A 15,157-nucleotide genomic window follows, 5' to 3' on the forward strand; every position below is an offset into this window, starting at 1 on the left:
AAATTACCATAGGATTATCTTACCTCGCAAGCTACTTGGAGACGTACGGTTTCCCCAGTTTCCGCGACATGCCCGAGCACGCCAACTCCCCAGGGCACTTGTACTTCGTTGTCGCCGGAGCTGTAGTTCGTCGGAAGGAGGAATCTGCCTGCGCCCGAGTGGACGTCGAAGACTTTGCTTACGAGAACCCTTTTGCCTTTGGGACCTTCGACCAGGAAGAGAGATGCTCCGTCTGAGTCGAGTAGAACGGCCAGGTTGTCGACCGTTTTACGCGAGAGGGATTTCAGGTCCAGGTCGGTCGCGATGTCTCTCACCGAAGATAGGAAAAACTGGCGTTCTCCTTGCTGGCGGAGCAATTCCTTCTTTGCAGACCTGGAATGTGTAGGGCCCGCATCGGGCAGTCGTACTTTCGACTCGATGAGAAGGGAAAGCATGTGTATCGAATTAGGCGGAAGGGAGCAATACCTAAACATTATGCGTGTCATTAATCAGAACGTATTCGGGTATATTTCAATACGTACTTCCTCATGTCCTTTAGGGAAGATCGTCTTGTTGCCTGCATTTCCCTAGGAGGTCCCATCACCTCGTGGGTCCTGAATACCGAGCGAGACTTTGCCCTGGCGAATTCATGCCTCAAGCAGCGTTTTGAAGACGACCGCCTGTGCTGCGTCTCCTCGGGTTGAGGGCTGCCGGATCCGCGTCTCGTGTAATCTTGAATAGTGAGAAAACCGTGGGATACTAGCCAAGAATTGATCGACGCCAGTTCCACCTTCCTTAGAAAGTAGTCCTATAAAAGTCATTGTTTGTTAACTCGACGTTCAAGTAAGCTCATCGATTTTTAACAGCTTTGTCTACTGACCTGGAAGAGGTCTGGGTGAGCGTCCAGCCACTCCTCGACCTCGCTCCAGCGGAGCTGTGTCATCTTTGTTGAAATTTAAAGCGCGTCTACATTATAGAGAATCCACACAGTCCACCTCCTGAAACAAATTAAAGTATAAATTAAAAAAAGCTTTATAAGTGATAAATTGATTTTTTTGATAATACATAATTAGCCTTTAATAAAAAAATTATAGGAAGGTAAAAATATATTCAGTGTTCATGCAAAGAACTTCATTTTGTCGTTATAAAGGTTAGAAGTCTGAAGCTTGTTCAGATCTATATTTTATCAATTACGCTGACCTGGTGGGGACAATTCCAATTTTTTATGGTAATACTGAGCTATCTTATCGTTCGTAGACCCCTGACGATGCCTAACTTTCATACCTTTTGAGCATATTTCATTCAACTAGTTTTCCCGGCTAAATTATTTTTATATTTAAATGCATTTTCACATATTATTACATAAAATCTCTACTATAAAATGTGCGCGCGTGTGTGTGCGTGTGCCAGCGTGCGCTAAAATAATGTGAATGTATGGCATTATTAAGTTGTGTAAAAGTAAATATTCTGTACTATACTATTTATATTTTTTAACTTCTACATAGCATATGAGGGGTATTCGAAAGCTTTACTATGATATTACTATCTTCTTTAATCAATCAATAAAATGGTAAAAGGGCCTTTTATTATGTACTCTCAATACAATATCCTAAACGATATATTCGGTCTATGATCATAAATAAAACAGCATCTGCTATCAAACCCCTTAGGACTAATAAAATGCCGTGTAACAGCGGTTTACTTTATCATTTAGTAATAGGTAATATACTTTAATGACTCTGATAAAAAGGCGATTAATCTAGAAATGACAGATTTTATATTGGATGTAATGTCGGCGTGACCTAATTTATCGGAATCCGACCTTCAGCCCGAAAAAAAATCGACGTGTAAAAAACCGTAGGATGTCGGTTACGCGATACACGGTCGGGGTTAACCCCCGGTTTTTCTGGCAGCCGAGACCGGTTTGTCATTCGGGCAGGGGTTTCCTCTCCTTTTACCCTCAATTTGTCCTTGAATGCTCCGTGATTGGTTGAGAACAATCGAAGTTGATCCAATAAAAAGGGTCGCGAAAAGGGGTTGAGGGACGGCGCGGCTAAGTCCTTCCTCAGCAAGTTCTCATCACGGTTCACTTGTCTCCCAGGAGGATTTTTTTTTCATTGAAATCCCTTTTTATGTTAACACAAACGGTAATAGACTGGTTACTAACTAAATTTCATTATTGGTTCAAAATTTCATGTTGTCAGATAATCAAAAAAATTTTAAATTCATTTCTGGCCCGTGTATACGACAGTTTTTCGGCCCTGAACCCTTTTATGGCGTACAAAATTGCCAAAAACATACCAACCATTAGATAATAGGTTAAGAATAACTGTTCGGCTGGTAAAAAAAAAAATTCAAGTGACCTGCGCTGAAACTAACGGCAGGGGTTTAAGCCTATGACTACTATGATAGTACAACTGCTGAGGGGACACTCCAGACTCCATATAAACTCGGAGAAGCAGACACAAGTCTGGGAAGATATGACCAGGAAGAAGAAGAACCAGAGAAACATCTCCTCGTTAGTTCGAAGGCCTTTCCAGTCTGAGATTCCATCCTGGAAGAGGAAAAGCCAAGGCCTGATGGATATACACGAGAGGCAATAATAAACTTTGGGATCTACAAAAAGTCTTAAGCCTAACGAAGTGGTCTAGATAATAATGGGGTTTGCTCAATAGACTAATATTGGTCGCCCTGCGTAATATCGTAAAAAGGCCGCCTCCTTTTAACCTGAAACCGATTAACAAGTTAGTTGGTACTTTATACATAATAAACCTGCCAAGTTGATACTTTCTGGTATGATTTTATATCTGAAGTACTTTGTGGGGATTCCAAGTCAGTGTGCTTTCTAGCTAGATAAGTAGGTAAAGGTTTATTTGTAAATATACTTTGCTCCGTAAATTATTTAACAAATTATATTAAAATATAATTATTATATAGTTACGTTATATTGTACTTCCAAACTCTAAGGACCTAACTTGGTTGGTTGCTGATATGCAGTGGTAGTTAAGTTTGCATTGTCTATGAATATATCTTAAGATCTTGTAAATAAATAACTTCGTCTATCATCCTCGATGGTGTGGGGACCTAATACAAAGTATAATGTATAACTATCCAAAGTATAGTTTCTTGTTCCACTGGGTTTGTTAAGTTGACAAAGTTGATAAGTTAATGTACGGTGAAGAGCATGTATTTCCATGTATCCACTTTTAACACTAGTTTTTAATAAGTTCAAAGTGCTTGTGGATGTTTGAGGTAGGTTGGGATTGGTATTGTTGGTACCGAGACATATACGTAAGTCCGCACATAAATAATATTCCATCGTGTACCAAGAATGCATATGGGACGCTATCTTGGTTTAAACTCCGCATATTCGCCGTCACAGTCAGTTAAATAGGATTGGATGGTAATATAATAAGTATGTGTGAAAGTTTATTGACAATTTCTCGGTGCCAGACCCTTTAAAAATCCCAGACCTCGTCTAAATCGATAACCATAAAATGAAATGTCGCCAGACATCTTTTGGAAAGGATCCAACATAATCCATTCACGTAGATTCCTTTTTCGGGTTTCTCATCAACAATTCTTCATAATACACATATTTATATACCATTAATATGTAATGTTATTCTTGCTTAACAAAATATCGTATTTTTGTTCATTTTTTATTGTGAATAAGATATAATTCTTACGCTAAAATAAATTAGGTCACGGAAAAAAATACTTTGTAAGGATTTGTCAAAAAAAGTCCTGTTTGTATCTGATTTAGTACTCGTTATCTTTCTATTTAACGTGCCATTCGTTACCAAAGTTTTAGTATCTTTTTTATGTCAAACTCTGTTTTACCGTTTGCTTGATTCATTTTAAAATTAAACTGAGAACTAAAGATCGTAGCTTTGATTAAACAAATTATTAAAGATAATTTTTATTTCAAATGGTTTTCTGTGCACGAGTTGTTGAATAGTCCCAACTCTTCACTGGCAAAAAACTTTGGGTGAGAAAAATCCCTGGCGACGGTATAGATTTAGTGAAATACAATATAACAATCATTGTTCTTTAAAAATAAAAATATGAAAGTCTGATTTTAGATAAATATGGAAAAAAGGAAAGAAAATGTGAACGAGAGCCACGAGATGCATAACCGTGTTGTGTATAAAACATGAATGGAAATGAGGTCGATTTCATTTGTGTCTGCATGTTACGGGCGTGTGTTTCCTATATTTCAACGTCGTATTATCATTTCCAGTGACGTTGTAGTTGGTGAGAAGGGGTTCCCGGTAACAAATCCGGGGGTGGACCGTATTTGCATCCACCCCTGCTTGAACCCCAGCTGACCCTGCTCTGTTTGGGTCAACAACCCGCTGAGTCTTCTAACCGGAAACTAAATTTCCGCTTTAAAAGTCGCGTTTGACGAGTGGACGGAAGTATGGATTGTGTTTATAAGAACTTTTCAAGGAGTGGGCGGACGTCTTCGACCCCGGCTTGTGATCGCCATTAGTGAAATTTCGTCCCAAAGAAAAAAAGTCTATACGCTTACTGGCCCACACCAATAAACTTACTTTAAAAGTTTGACTCGTCGGAATTCGTAATGGGCGAAAGGAAAGGGAAACTTTTGAGGCATATCGATTTTACTTGATAGATCATCTTTTCTGTTTAAAATGTCTCGAAATTGAAAAGAGGCAAAAATGCATTTGACGTTATTTCTCTTTGGATGTTCAATATTTTCAGAATACATCATAAAGTATTTTGTATTAATTAAATATTAATATGTTTAAACATAATTTTTTCCTATTCTTCTGGAAATTGGTAAAGAATGTTAATAATTCAAATCAATTCAGCGACATTTTTTTCATTCTAGTGGATTTTCTTCTTTTTCAAAGGTGTAAAACAAACTCTATTAACGCCTAGTTTTCAATAAGATATATTAGAGGTATTCGTGCAAACTGTAGCAATATTGAATTAAAGTCGACAGGTTTAGGGATAAAAGTGTGCATTATAGGATCTAATAACACACTCGCGACACTTGCACGCTAGTGTTAAAAGCTTCTTTTACTTGTTCGCTCTTTTGGGTTGGTGGGGACGATAGTCCATTATTTTACTTTGTCATTAATTTTTTTTAATATAGCCTTATATAAAAATCAGACATTAATTTTTCTAAATGGGGACTACCTATTCTCTAACTACTCTTCAAACATCAAATGTAAAAAGTTTATATTCAGATGGCTCAAAAACAAATGAAGGAAGCGGATCAAGTCCATCATTCTATACAAGTCCATTCACTAGTTTCGCGGTCCGCTTAACCAATTAATATCTTTCAACTAATTGAGGTTTTTAGTTGAGATGAAAAAGTCAATGTCACGAGCGGGATTGGAACCCACGACCTTCGCCGCTACTCTACCACCTGAGCTATCGTGACTTCGATCCGCTCGGACACCAACTTCCCAACTCAATTCGAATCCCGCTCGTGACATTGACTTTCTTATCTCAACTAAAAACCTTAATTAATTGAAAGATATTAATTGGTCACGATATTTGAAAAATAGCAAAAAGGAGGGAAAATACAGAAGTGGGGTTGAGATGGGAAGTTGGTGTCCGAGTGGATCGAAGTCACGATAGCTCAGGTGGTAGAGCAGAGGCGTATCTAGCCGAAGATCGTGGGTTCGAATCCTCCTCCTGACATTGACTTTTTTTATCTCAACTAAAAACCTTAATTAATTGAAAGAATTCTATATAAGTTCAAATTATAAGCACTCGAATTCATTAGGAGAGAACACCTCAGTCTTGCAAGCTGAAATGTATCCTAACAATGCTTGTGCTTTAGAAAATCGTAAAAGAGGTTACACTGACAAAAACTCATACATAGGTCAGTCAGCCAAGCGGCCATTAAAGAATCAGCATGTAAAAAGATTACATTTAAAATATTCATTGAATACATCCAAAAGCTGGGGAAAGGTAATAACCTGATGATATCATGGTTCCCAGAGCATAATGGAATTTTGGGTAATGAAATTGCAAACGAACTGTCCAAAGCAGATTCTGCAAGACCGTACATAAATAAGCCCTGAAGCAATACTTGGGATGATAAAAACATGCAGAGAAGCGGAAAACTCTAGAGGTGACAGAAACAGCAAAATATGGTAAAATAACCATCACCAAAACTGGCCATTTCACTGCTTCATTTAGAGAGGAAAAATCTCAGGGGAGTGATAGGATTATATTCCGGTCACTGATATCTGAGAAAACATCTACATCATTCAAAGATGACCACATTTTCGGATTATTTAATGCTGTGCCCCACATTTTTCCTCTGTAGATCAATGCGAGGTGTATAACCATTAGATATATTGGACGTTTGAGGTGTGGCGGAATATATGAGCCTGTAGTCAAGAGAATTTCAAACAACTTAAAAAACTAAAAAACCTGAAATTTCCACTGTTTGATACGACACAGGATGTTTTGAATAATTGAGTCATTCAATATGTGGAGCTCAGGCCAGTTTTGCATTGAGATTAACCCGAGGTACTTCCTCGGTCTGGCCATCTGGAATATTTTGCCCGTTTAGTTGGTTCGCAACTTTCTTCAAAATATCTCCGTTGCGTCGTAAGCGAACTGGGCGAGAGACCATTCTAACTTTGCCTTTTTATCACTAACTAAACAGAGATGTGAATACACATTGACCATTAGGCAATTGTCGCGAATAATTCAAGACTGAACATAAATCCGCTAATTCATGCTCTTGCATCCATATAATCCTCTCAATGCATATTTCACCTCCCATTTTCTTTTATCTAGTCCTGTTCGCTTTCGGTATTGGTCAGTTTTTCTTCCATCATTATTATTTCAATGGGAGCTACCGACAAAGACGTATAACAGCCCAAAATGAAATATGAGGGCCGATGGTGGAATATTGAGTATCACTTACTCATACTCACAAAACGTGAATATAATTCTATTAATTATATTCATACAAACAGTACAACTACACAATAATACATTATATATCAACAATATTTACAGATGGGGAAACATCAACAGGGAGGGGGACCAAACGACCTATTCTCATATGCAAGGCCTGTTTTTATATCGGGCGCCAAGCCTACTCGCTCTCTGTAAGGGACCAAGGCTTGGCTCCTGATCCGCTTTCTGTTTTTTCTTGTTTATAGTTTTCATCATTTTAATGAATTTATTTATTTCAGTCACCAAGTCCCACATCCAAGAGGAAACACCACCACAGGTTTGGATCACACTTACTGGTGTTTTGGTTTTTGGTTTTAGCACTGACCAAAGCGACTGCTTACTTCAGTTATTAAACAGCGAAAAACAGTAACAATTTTTATTAAAATTTGAAGTGTGACAAACCAGCACGCCTACAAACGTCATGCTAAGCAATAGAGACATTTTAGTAGGAGTTAGTATACCTAGTACTCACAACCACCTCGATCAATTATCGTCTACCTCGCGAGTCAGATCGATATGAGAGAAGAGATGGTCGGATCAGCTACAGATCTCATCGGCAGTAAGCTAATCCTTTTTGTCACGTAGTCGACTGTGACTAAAACGGAGTCTGCGTATGGTAACGAAGACCGAACAGGCCGGTTTATCGTCTCAAAGCAATCTTAGGTTTAACCTCTGCGCATTATCAGCCCTTAATCGTTTTTAATTGGTCATGTTGGTTCAAATAAACATCCAAGTCAACGTCCGTTGTGATATTTTCTTTCTCCCTCATATTCTGCCCTCTTTTTATTACATCATCTACTTAGACGTTAATACCATGTCCTTTAACCCGTGCGACATCTATCTCGTAGTCCTTAATTATTACAGCGAGTTGACATTTTGTGATGAAAGGATGCTATTAAGGTTGTAATAGCACGCTCGGCACTTGCAAGGTCAGTGTTAAGAACTTATTGCGTGTTTGTTCCTAATAATCAAAGTGTTCTAAAAATAACCTTTCTCCCAAAAAAGAAGAATTTTCTTTTAGCTGCATATCCCACGAATAATTAATTGTTTAATTAGTACTACAAACACCAGAGATAAGAAAACCACAAAAGGCAAAGAAAGAAAAATTTCCTAAACTCAATATTCTGATCAACCACATGCAGGGTTAAAAAAATAAATAAAAAAATTACAACGCGTAGATTTTTTCGAGTTTGTTAAACGTTTTGTCATTTTTTCAATGTATGAAACAGCAGTACAAGGATGAAATTTGTAATGGATAAAACAACTTTTCTTAACTCAGTTATTCAGAATTGAAGCTAGAAAATGGCATAGACTTTGAAAGTACAAAGAAAAGAAATTTTCATGGTCAGAGGGATAATTTTGTAAATAAGAAAATAATTTCAATTGAATTTATGGTAAAATTGCTAGAAAAAAAAGTACATTTAGAATGTAGCGGTTTTGATTTATTTAGCAATTTATTTATACAGATTTCATAGTTAGATACATTAGAGAAGAAACTGTTACACGACAATTAAAATAACCATCATGATCTAATTTTGGTAAGTACAACCACAAAATTTCATTGCATCTAGTAATTTTGTTGTTAATTCTTTAAATATTTTCTCTGAAGCTTGTAAATTAGCAATCCCATTCACATATGTTATTTTAAAGTTAAAACAATATTTATAGAATATTGCAACTACCTAGTTACTTGTAATACTTGCTACGTGTTGAAAGTAGCAAGTATTACAAGTAACTAAAGGAATTATCAAATACAACGGTAAAGAGTGGAGAAGCTACCTACTGGTTGTCAACTCACCACATTATTCACTCAAATTATGCACTTTGTTTGTATCAATGTCTTCATTTGACAGGCGATCTATGACCCATTTCTCCTTTAGAGTAATGAAATAAGTTTAATGGGATTCTGAGGGATGAGAGCTGTACGATGGGTGGATTAAGNACTCTGAAATGGTTGAGAATCGGACCATGGACAATATGAACTTTTTTGTTCATTTTAGGGTGAAGAATCTACTGGAGAAGTTTGTAGCACGAGTAGCAATTCACCCTGTATATATATATATATATATGTTGTGTATATATATATGTGCGTATGTTAATATGTGGTTTTGTAGCATAAGTGTAGCTTATGTAGAAGAGGGATGACTTGTTAATATGGCGGTGTCATCTGCGTATGTGGCGGCAAGGGTATTCTCATTTGTGGGCACTCAAAAGTAAAAATTGTGTACAACAGCGGAGCGAGTATTGACCCTTGTAGCATTTCCCATAGGGTAACTTCCCTATGGGCCTAAACAAGTCTTACCATCAGCTCTTGCGTCGAGGGGTACCAATGATGGGGGCAAAATCCCTTACTTTCCATACCTATCCTTTCCTTTCCTTACTTCCTTCCTTTCCCCCTCTACTTCGGTGGAGGCTTCCTGGGGTACTGAACCTTCACCGGGTGGGCGATCAATCTCACCTTAAAAATAATACTAAACCACGGGCGGGGGTAATTCCAAGTAGCCCCCAATTGAAGTTGGACTCGTGGTTTGAAAACAAGTTAGCCAGCAATCTTAGCTGGAGGGTTCCGGTCAACCGGAGCCGGAGGTAGAGTTACCCTTATCCTTACCTCTCCGGGAGGGTGGCTGAAGGTGGAAACACTGAAAGCCACCAAACACCTGGGCGTCCGGTAAGCCTAGCATTAGTCAGGGAAGGACGATAAACCCTGATTCCAAAAGGACAAAGGGAAGACTGGGAAGTGTGACCCTTGTAGTACAACTTAAACACTTCTTCCATCTCAGAAGTCTCCGTACCCTGGTTTACTGGGGAAAACCTTTCCTTAACGTATGATTGTAATTTATAAAAATAAAATTAAAAAGCATGACTAGATTTTTTTTAAAAATAAATATACGAATGTAACCAATATTAAAATCAGGATTGACACAGTTAACGTTAAAGGAAGGCTAAATCAAACCAATGTAGATGTCGCTAAAATTGTTAATGTCGCTTCTTAAATTAATGAAATAACATCTGCTTTAATGTAAACCATTTCTTTTACAAGACTCCTGCCCAAGTCTTTTTTTCCATGTTAATAACCTTTACTTCATCAAAATTTATGTCATAGTGATGTTTGACAAAGCTGCTCCAGGTCTACTCACGTCAGAACAGTAGTACCGTTGTTGCCTCACTTAGGAACTGTTTTTTCTGACCATAATACTTCATGAGGCAGTTTTCTTAAATTGAAAGATTTGGAACGTGCTATGTGATTAACGTAAAAGAGCTTAGTTCTATAGGCATGAGCTTATAGTTAAATTTAACTTTGAATTCTTAGGTATTGAACATGTACTTGTGCTGAGTTGATATACATATTAGGTTTTACGAAGATAAAGTTATAATTAATTATATATGTTTTGAATGTCAGTAATATTCTAGCTCCATAAGTAATTAAAATTTTATATATTATTGACTATTTGATTATTAGTATAATACGGTCATGTGAACATAGAGTATTGTCTGTAATTATTACAAAAATTGTAAACTGCATAGTTATAAATAAAAATACTTTGTTATTATCGTTATATTGACAAAATGGAAAAAGTGTTCCCTTCTTTTTAAACAAGCATTTTTTATGTATTTCTATTTGTTTTTTGAACGGTTCGGGGATAGGATTTTTGAATATTGTTTACAACATGTGACTAGGCGATGGGCCAAATGGTTGAAAAGATGATGGGGGAGTAAGACGTCACAAGTTTGTAATTAGAAGCAGCGAAGGTCAAACGTCGTCCTTGAGTCCGCGGAGTCTCACTAAGTTTCACCCCCTGGCAATTCCATTTTCCACGAAATCGTAATTAAGCCCGGTTTTCCTCCGAATTCGAATTTTTTTTACAACAGGTGTTTTCTTTCGCCTTTTCCGTTTTAGAAGAAGGGAGATAGAAAACGGTAAAAAAAGAAAACGGTCCGGACAGTAGAGAGCCAATTTTTCCCTTCGTCTCTAATGTAACGAGACCAGTTTTCCCATTCTTCTTTGCACCCCTCATAATAATCTTTTTTCGTTACGTGTGTACGGAGAATAAGGTCGAAACGATTCTCCTGGCCACTTTAGATAAGTGGGCTACTTCGGCAGCAAGACAAATTTGAATGAGAAAATATAACCCCAGCATATTCAATCTACCTAATGCACTACAACTTGTTTTCAAGAAAACGATAAAAGAGAAAACCCTATTCGATCTTAGGTCTTTTAATCTCGGTTATGAGCGCTTACACGTAAATCACTTTATATCTCTTTGTTTCTTACAATCTCGTAATTTCCTGGCTTTGACAGGGCGAGGATACAAAACCATCCTGAAATAAAGGATAAACTCATCACGCCAGGACTTTTATTTGCAGCAGCATTTAACCGGAAGGACGTACAAAATATTCCTTGTTCTAGAAGAGAAACTAAAAATGTCATTTACTTTCATTTAATAAAAGAAAATTTCTTTCTTATAGCAAAAAAGTTCATTTTATAGACCATTCTTTACAATGGTGCTTATTCTTAAAGACAATACAATGGAACCCTTAATGTTTGGTTAAGATATACTCTTGTCATAATTATTACCAGGAATATTAAAATGTTTTAAAATATATGAATTTATAAAAAACGATACAAATTTATTTAATTCTACGATAGGAATGTTTCTATTTTTTAAGGGATGGCAAACTACGTTTGTCATGCTAGCCCTCTCTTTCTTAGGTGTTCTTTTCTTGTCTTTCTCGCGTTTTAAAGATACTAATTTTTTTCCATTTCTTCAGTCAAGTTATGATGTTATATGTGATAATGGTAGCCAGCTCTCTCTTTTCTTTATCCTGTTGCTACCCTCTCTGTACCTTAAGGCTTCGTCAATTGTGGATAAAATAACATAAACAACAAACTAATTAGCACTGGTTAGCATTCACACTACCCCATATAAATCGATATTCCTCAAGGCAATTGGGGATATGCCCTTCCATTCACACTAATAAATTACATTCACATACCAAACTTCGTTGATACTACCCTGGCCGACCGATGTTCCTCGGGGTAATTGAAGATATGCCCCTTCATTCACTCTAATAAAATACATGCACATATTCATTCACACTACCCCAGAGTAGTCGATATTACTCAAGATAATTGGGGATCAACTCTTCCATTCTCTCTAATTAATTACAAGCGCATACCACAATTCATTCACACATGTATACATGAAGGTAAAAAGATCTGTAAACAATTAAAAATATTTATGGCCCTGAGATATTGGTCTTGCGATCTGTCCTGCTGCCCTGTCCCTAAGCCGTACATAGGTAATTCGGGATATTGTATTTCTTGCATTTCTTTCTTTGAAGACACAGTTCTTTGCAGTCGGTTATTACTATTATTATTATGTGCTCTACCGTAGCACGTTCTGCACATAACTGGCATCTACGTGGTCTCACCACATTAGAAGCTGTCAGTGTGTGATCTTGGTATGACCTATAAGCATCCTGGTAAGTAAGAACTTTTCCAGACCCAGCCTCGATCGGCAAGGGGCTGATGTATCTTTTACATTTGTATAATTTGGATGTGTTTCTTTCGTTCCATCGGATTCTCCTTTCGTTTTTCATGTCATTAACAATCGTTCTTTATAAATCCGCTGGTACAATGGTCTCATCGAGGATAATTTCGCTTCTCTTTCTGCTTGTTTGTTCCAGGTTGTACCAATGTGCCCGGGAACCCATGCCAGAATAAACTTTTTTCTACTGTCATCGAACCCTTTCAGTTGTTCTTATATTCTGCTGATCAATGGGTCTGTGAATGATCTTCTCATGAGTTCCTACATCAGTATTAGGGAGTCTGTCCATATTACAAATGTATATTTTTTTCCAACGGGGCTGTAGATCCTCTGGACGTACATTTGCTGGCGAGGGGAGTAACGGTATCTTACTCCCCTTGAAGGATGTTTGTCAAAAATTGTTATCCATTCTTGTATGGATGACTCCCCCTTTTTATTTTATGAATTCTAATGAATTTTATATCGAATTATTATTTAATCATGTGAACGATCAGTATTTCATAAATTATATAAGGTGACTATGGCAGCTGAGTGGGCGTTCTGTAGTACGTCTCAGTAACCCTACAGTTTGGCTCGGCTCAAAGTCTTTAAAATATTATATTTTAATATGTGTACATTATAATAAAATAATAAAACTTATTATTCAAACCATTAAAACTTCCATAGCCTATTTTCCTATACGACTTTTGATAGAAACATTGGGATATCTAATTGAATTAAAACAAAATAAAATTCGAACGAGTGTGATCTCCCAACCTAAATTTTTAAATTTAGTTTAAACAAAATAAGACGATGTAATACAAAAGCAGACATCCCGTGAAACCAGACTCCAAGAAATTTTATGCTGTTGGGAAATATTTTATGGTTTTTACTGTAGTGGACCGGCGATCGTAAAACTCTAAACGAAGTTTCTCCAAGACTTTGTTTTTTACTTGTTGTCTGTTACCATTCTTGTTTTGTGTAAACAACCCAAAACCTCACCTTGTAAGTGCGTTGACAAAATTATTTTTGGTGAGAGTTTTGAATTTTAAGTTTTTCTTATAGAAGTAATAAGATAATAATGTTATTTTCAAAATATAATATAAAATATATAGTTGAAATTATTGGAAAATACAGGTTGAACGGAATACGCTGAACCACAGACTAAAAAGTTTCAAATTTTATCATAAAACCTCTTGTTCGATTGCATCCAAAATCAGGCAAATTCAAAATCGTTGCTTATGAAATGTTCAGTCAATAAAAACTTGAGTTTAAAATTGAAAACAATGTTTAAAAAGTCAACATTCAACTGGGAAAGAAGCAACGACAGGTCAATGGCTGATACTACCCAACCCTATTGTGTTTGACTGTATAGTGCGGAAATATCAAATCACTTATTGCACAAACATTTCAGAATCTCTTTAAGAGATTTGAAGATAAATGCGTGACCATTTTCGCGACTTAAACCGTAAAGTTTAAAAGTTTGGTCTAGGTTAGGTTAGGCAGGGTTAGGATTAGATTAGGTTAGGTAGGCTTAACGTTAGGATTAGAGTTAGGTTAGATACGTTTAACAACACAAGCAATTCAGAATCTCTTTAAGAGATTTCAAAGGAAATGCGTGACCATTTTCGCGGCATAGACCGTCGAGTTAACAAGGTTTGGGATAGGTAAGGTTAGGCAGGGTTAAGATTAGGTTAGGTTAGGTAGGTAAGGTTAGAATTAGAGTTAGGTTAAATAAGGTTAAAGATAGGTGAGTTACATATCCATACTTGTTCCGTGAAGTGGAAGATTATGCGAGTGCAAAACGCAAATTTTTAAAAAAATGCAATGTCTTTCCGTTTGTATTTGTTACTATCTAATAGCACTTTGAAACATCTTACCAGGTAAATCTGCAATGGAATATTCAACGTCTATAAAACAATGGTGCAAAAATATCACCTAAATTATAAAACATTTTCTTAATCACTTTAATGTCAATTTTGTGTAGTGTTTATATAATTTATGTGTTTGTTTGTGTATTCCATATTGTGTGGTTTGCGGAAAGTACTTTATTATATTCAGTCAACTGATTTTGATGGTGTTTGCATTGTCAGATAGTAAAAAGTTGACAAGTACCGCTACACAATGAAAAGAAAAATAAAACGGGGCGGAGTAAAAAATTGAAACATTAAATCGCTAACTTTCTGTGCCACTTGTTCTGGTAGGGAAGTTGCTTTTAGTATCTCTAGAGTTGAGTTCTTTGACCCCAGATTTCAATTTCCCGAAAGAGGGCAGAGACTACAATACAGAAACCTCACTTGACAATATTGTAAGGTGTATGAAGAAATACCCCCCTTGCTTATTCTGATAACGCCATTTTCCCCGACGTGGTACTATTGCAGTTAATAACAGTATCTCGAAATGTGCCTACAGACAGGTCCCCGACCCCGGATATTGCAGAAAAGAGTAAAGCAACACAACTGACATCAACCGGGTCGAGGCCGTGATTGCTCCAGCTTAAGGAGATTTCCTCCCATCCGACGGCTTTAGAAAATATCTGTCTCTTATCTGCAAGAAAATTGGCAGCTTTTAGAACCGAGTCAAACTACGAATAACCTAAATAGGAAATTTAATAATCTATTAAAAGATAGGCAGAAGATTATTATGTGTACATTTTCCACAGAATAAAACACGATTGTATATGATACAAACATAAA

The 15,157-nt window shown here is 36.8% G+C and overlaps 1 protein-coding gene across 2 annotated transcripts in view; it reads right to left on the reverse strand.

The window, feature by feature from the left end:
• The window catches only part of LOC106669121 (dual 3',5'-cyclic-AMP and -GMP phosphodiesterase 11A-like), a 203,154-nt gene that overhangs the window by 79,544 nt on the left and 108,453 nt on the right, over window positions 1-15,157 (reverse strand). For both annotated transcript variants that reach the window (XM_014398401.1, XM_014398402.2), the window contains 3 exons: window positions 860-977; window positions 522-787; window positions 24-465 (listed from right to left, as the gene is read on the reverse strand). In XM_014398401.1, coding sequence (XP_014253887.1) covers window positions 24-465; window positions 522-787; window positions 860-922 — 771 coding nt within the window. In that variant the 5' untranslated portion in view covers window positions 923-977. The remainder of the gene's footprint in view (window positions 1-23; window positions 466-521; window positions 788-859; window positions 978-15,157) is intronic.

Source organism: Cimex lectularius, unplaced genomic scaffold, assembly GCF_000648675.2.
Source record: "Cimex lectularius strain Harlan isolate CLEC.00 unplaced genomic scaffold, Clec_2.1 scaffold283, whole genome shotgun sequence".
NCBI classification, from domain to species: Eukaryota; Metazoa; Arthropoda; class Insecta; order Hemiptera; family Cimicidae; genus Cimex; species Cimex lectularius.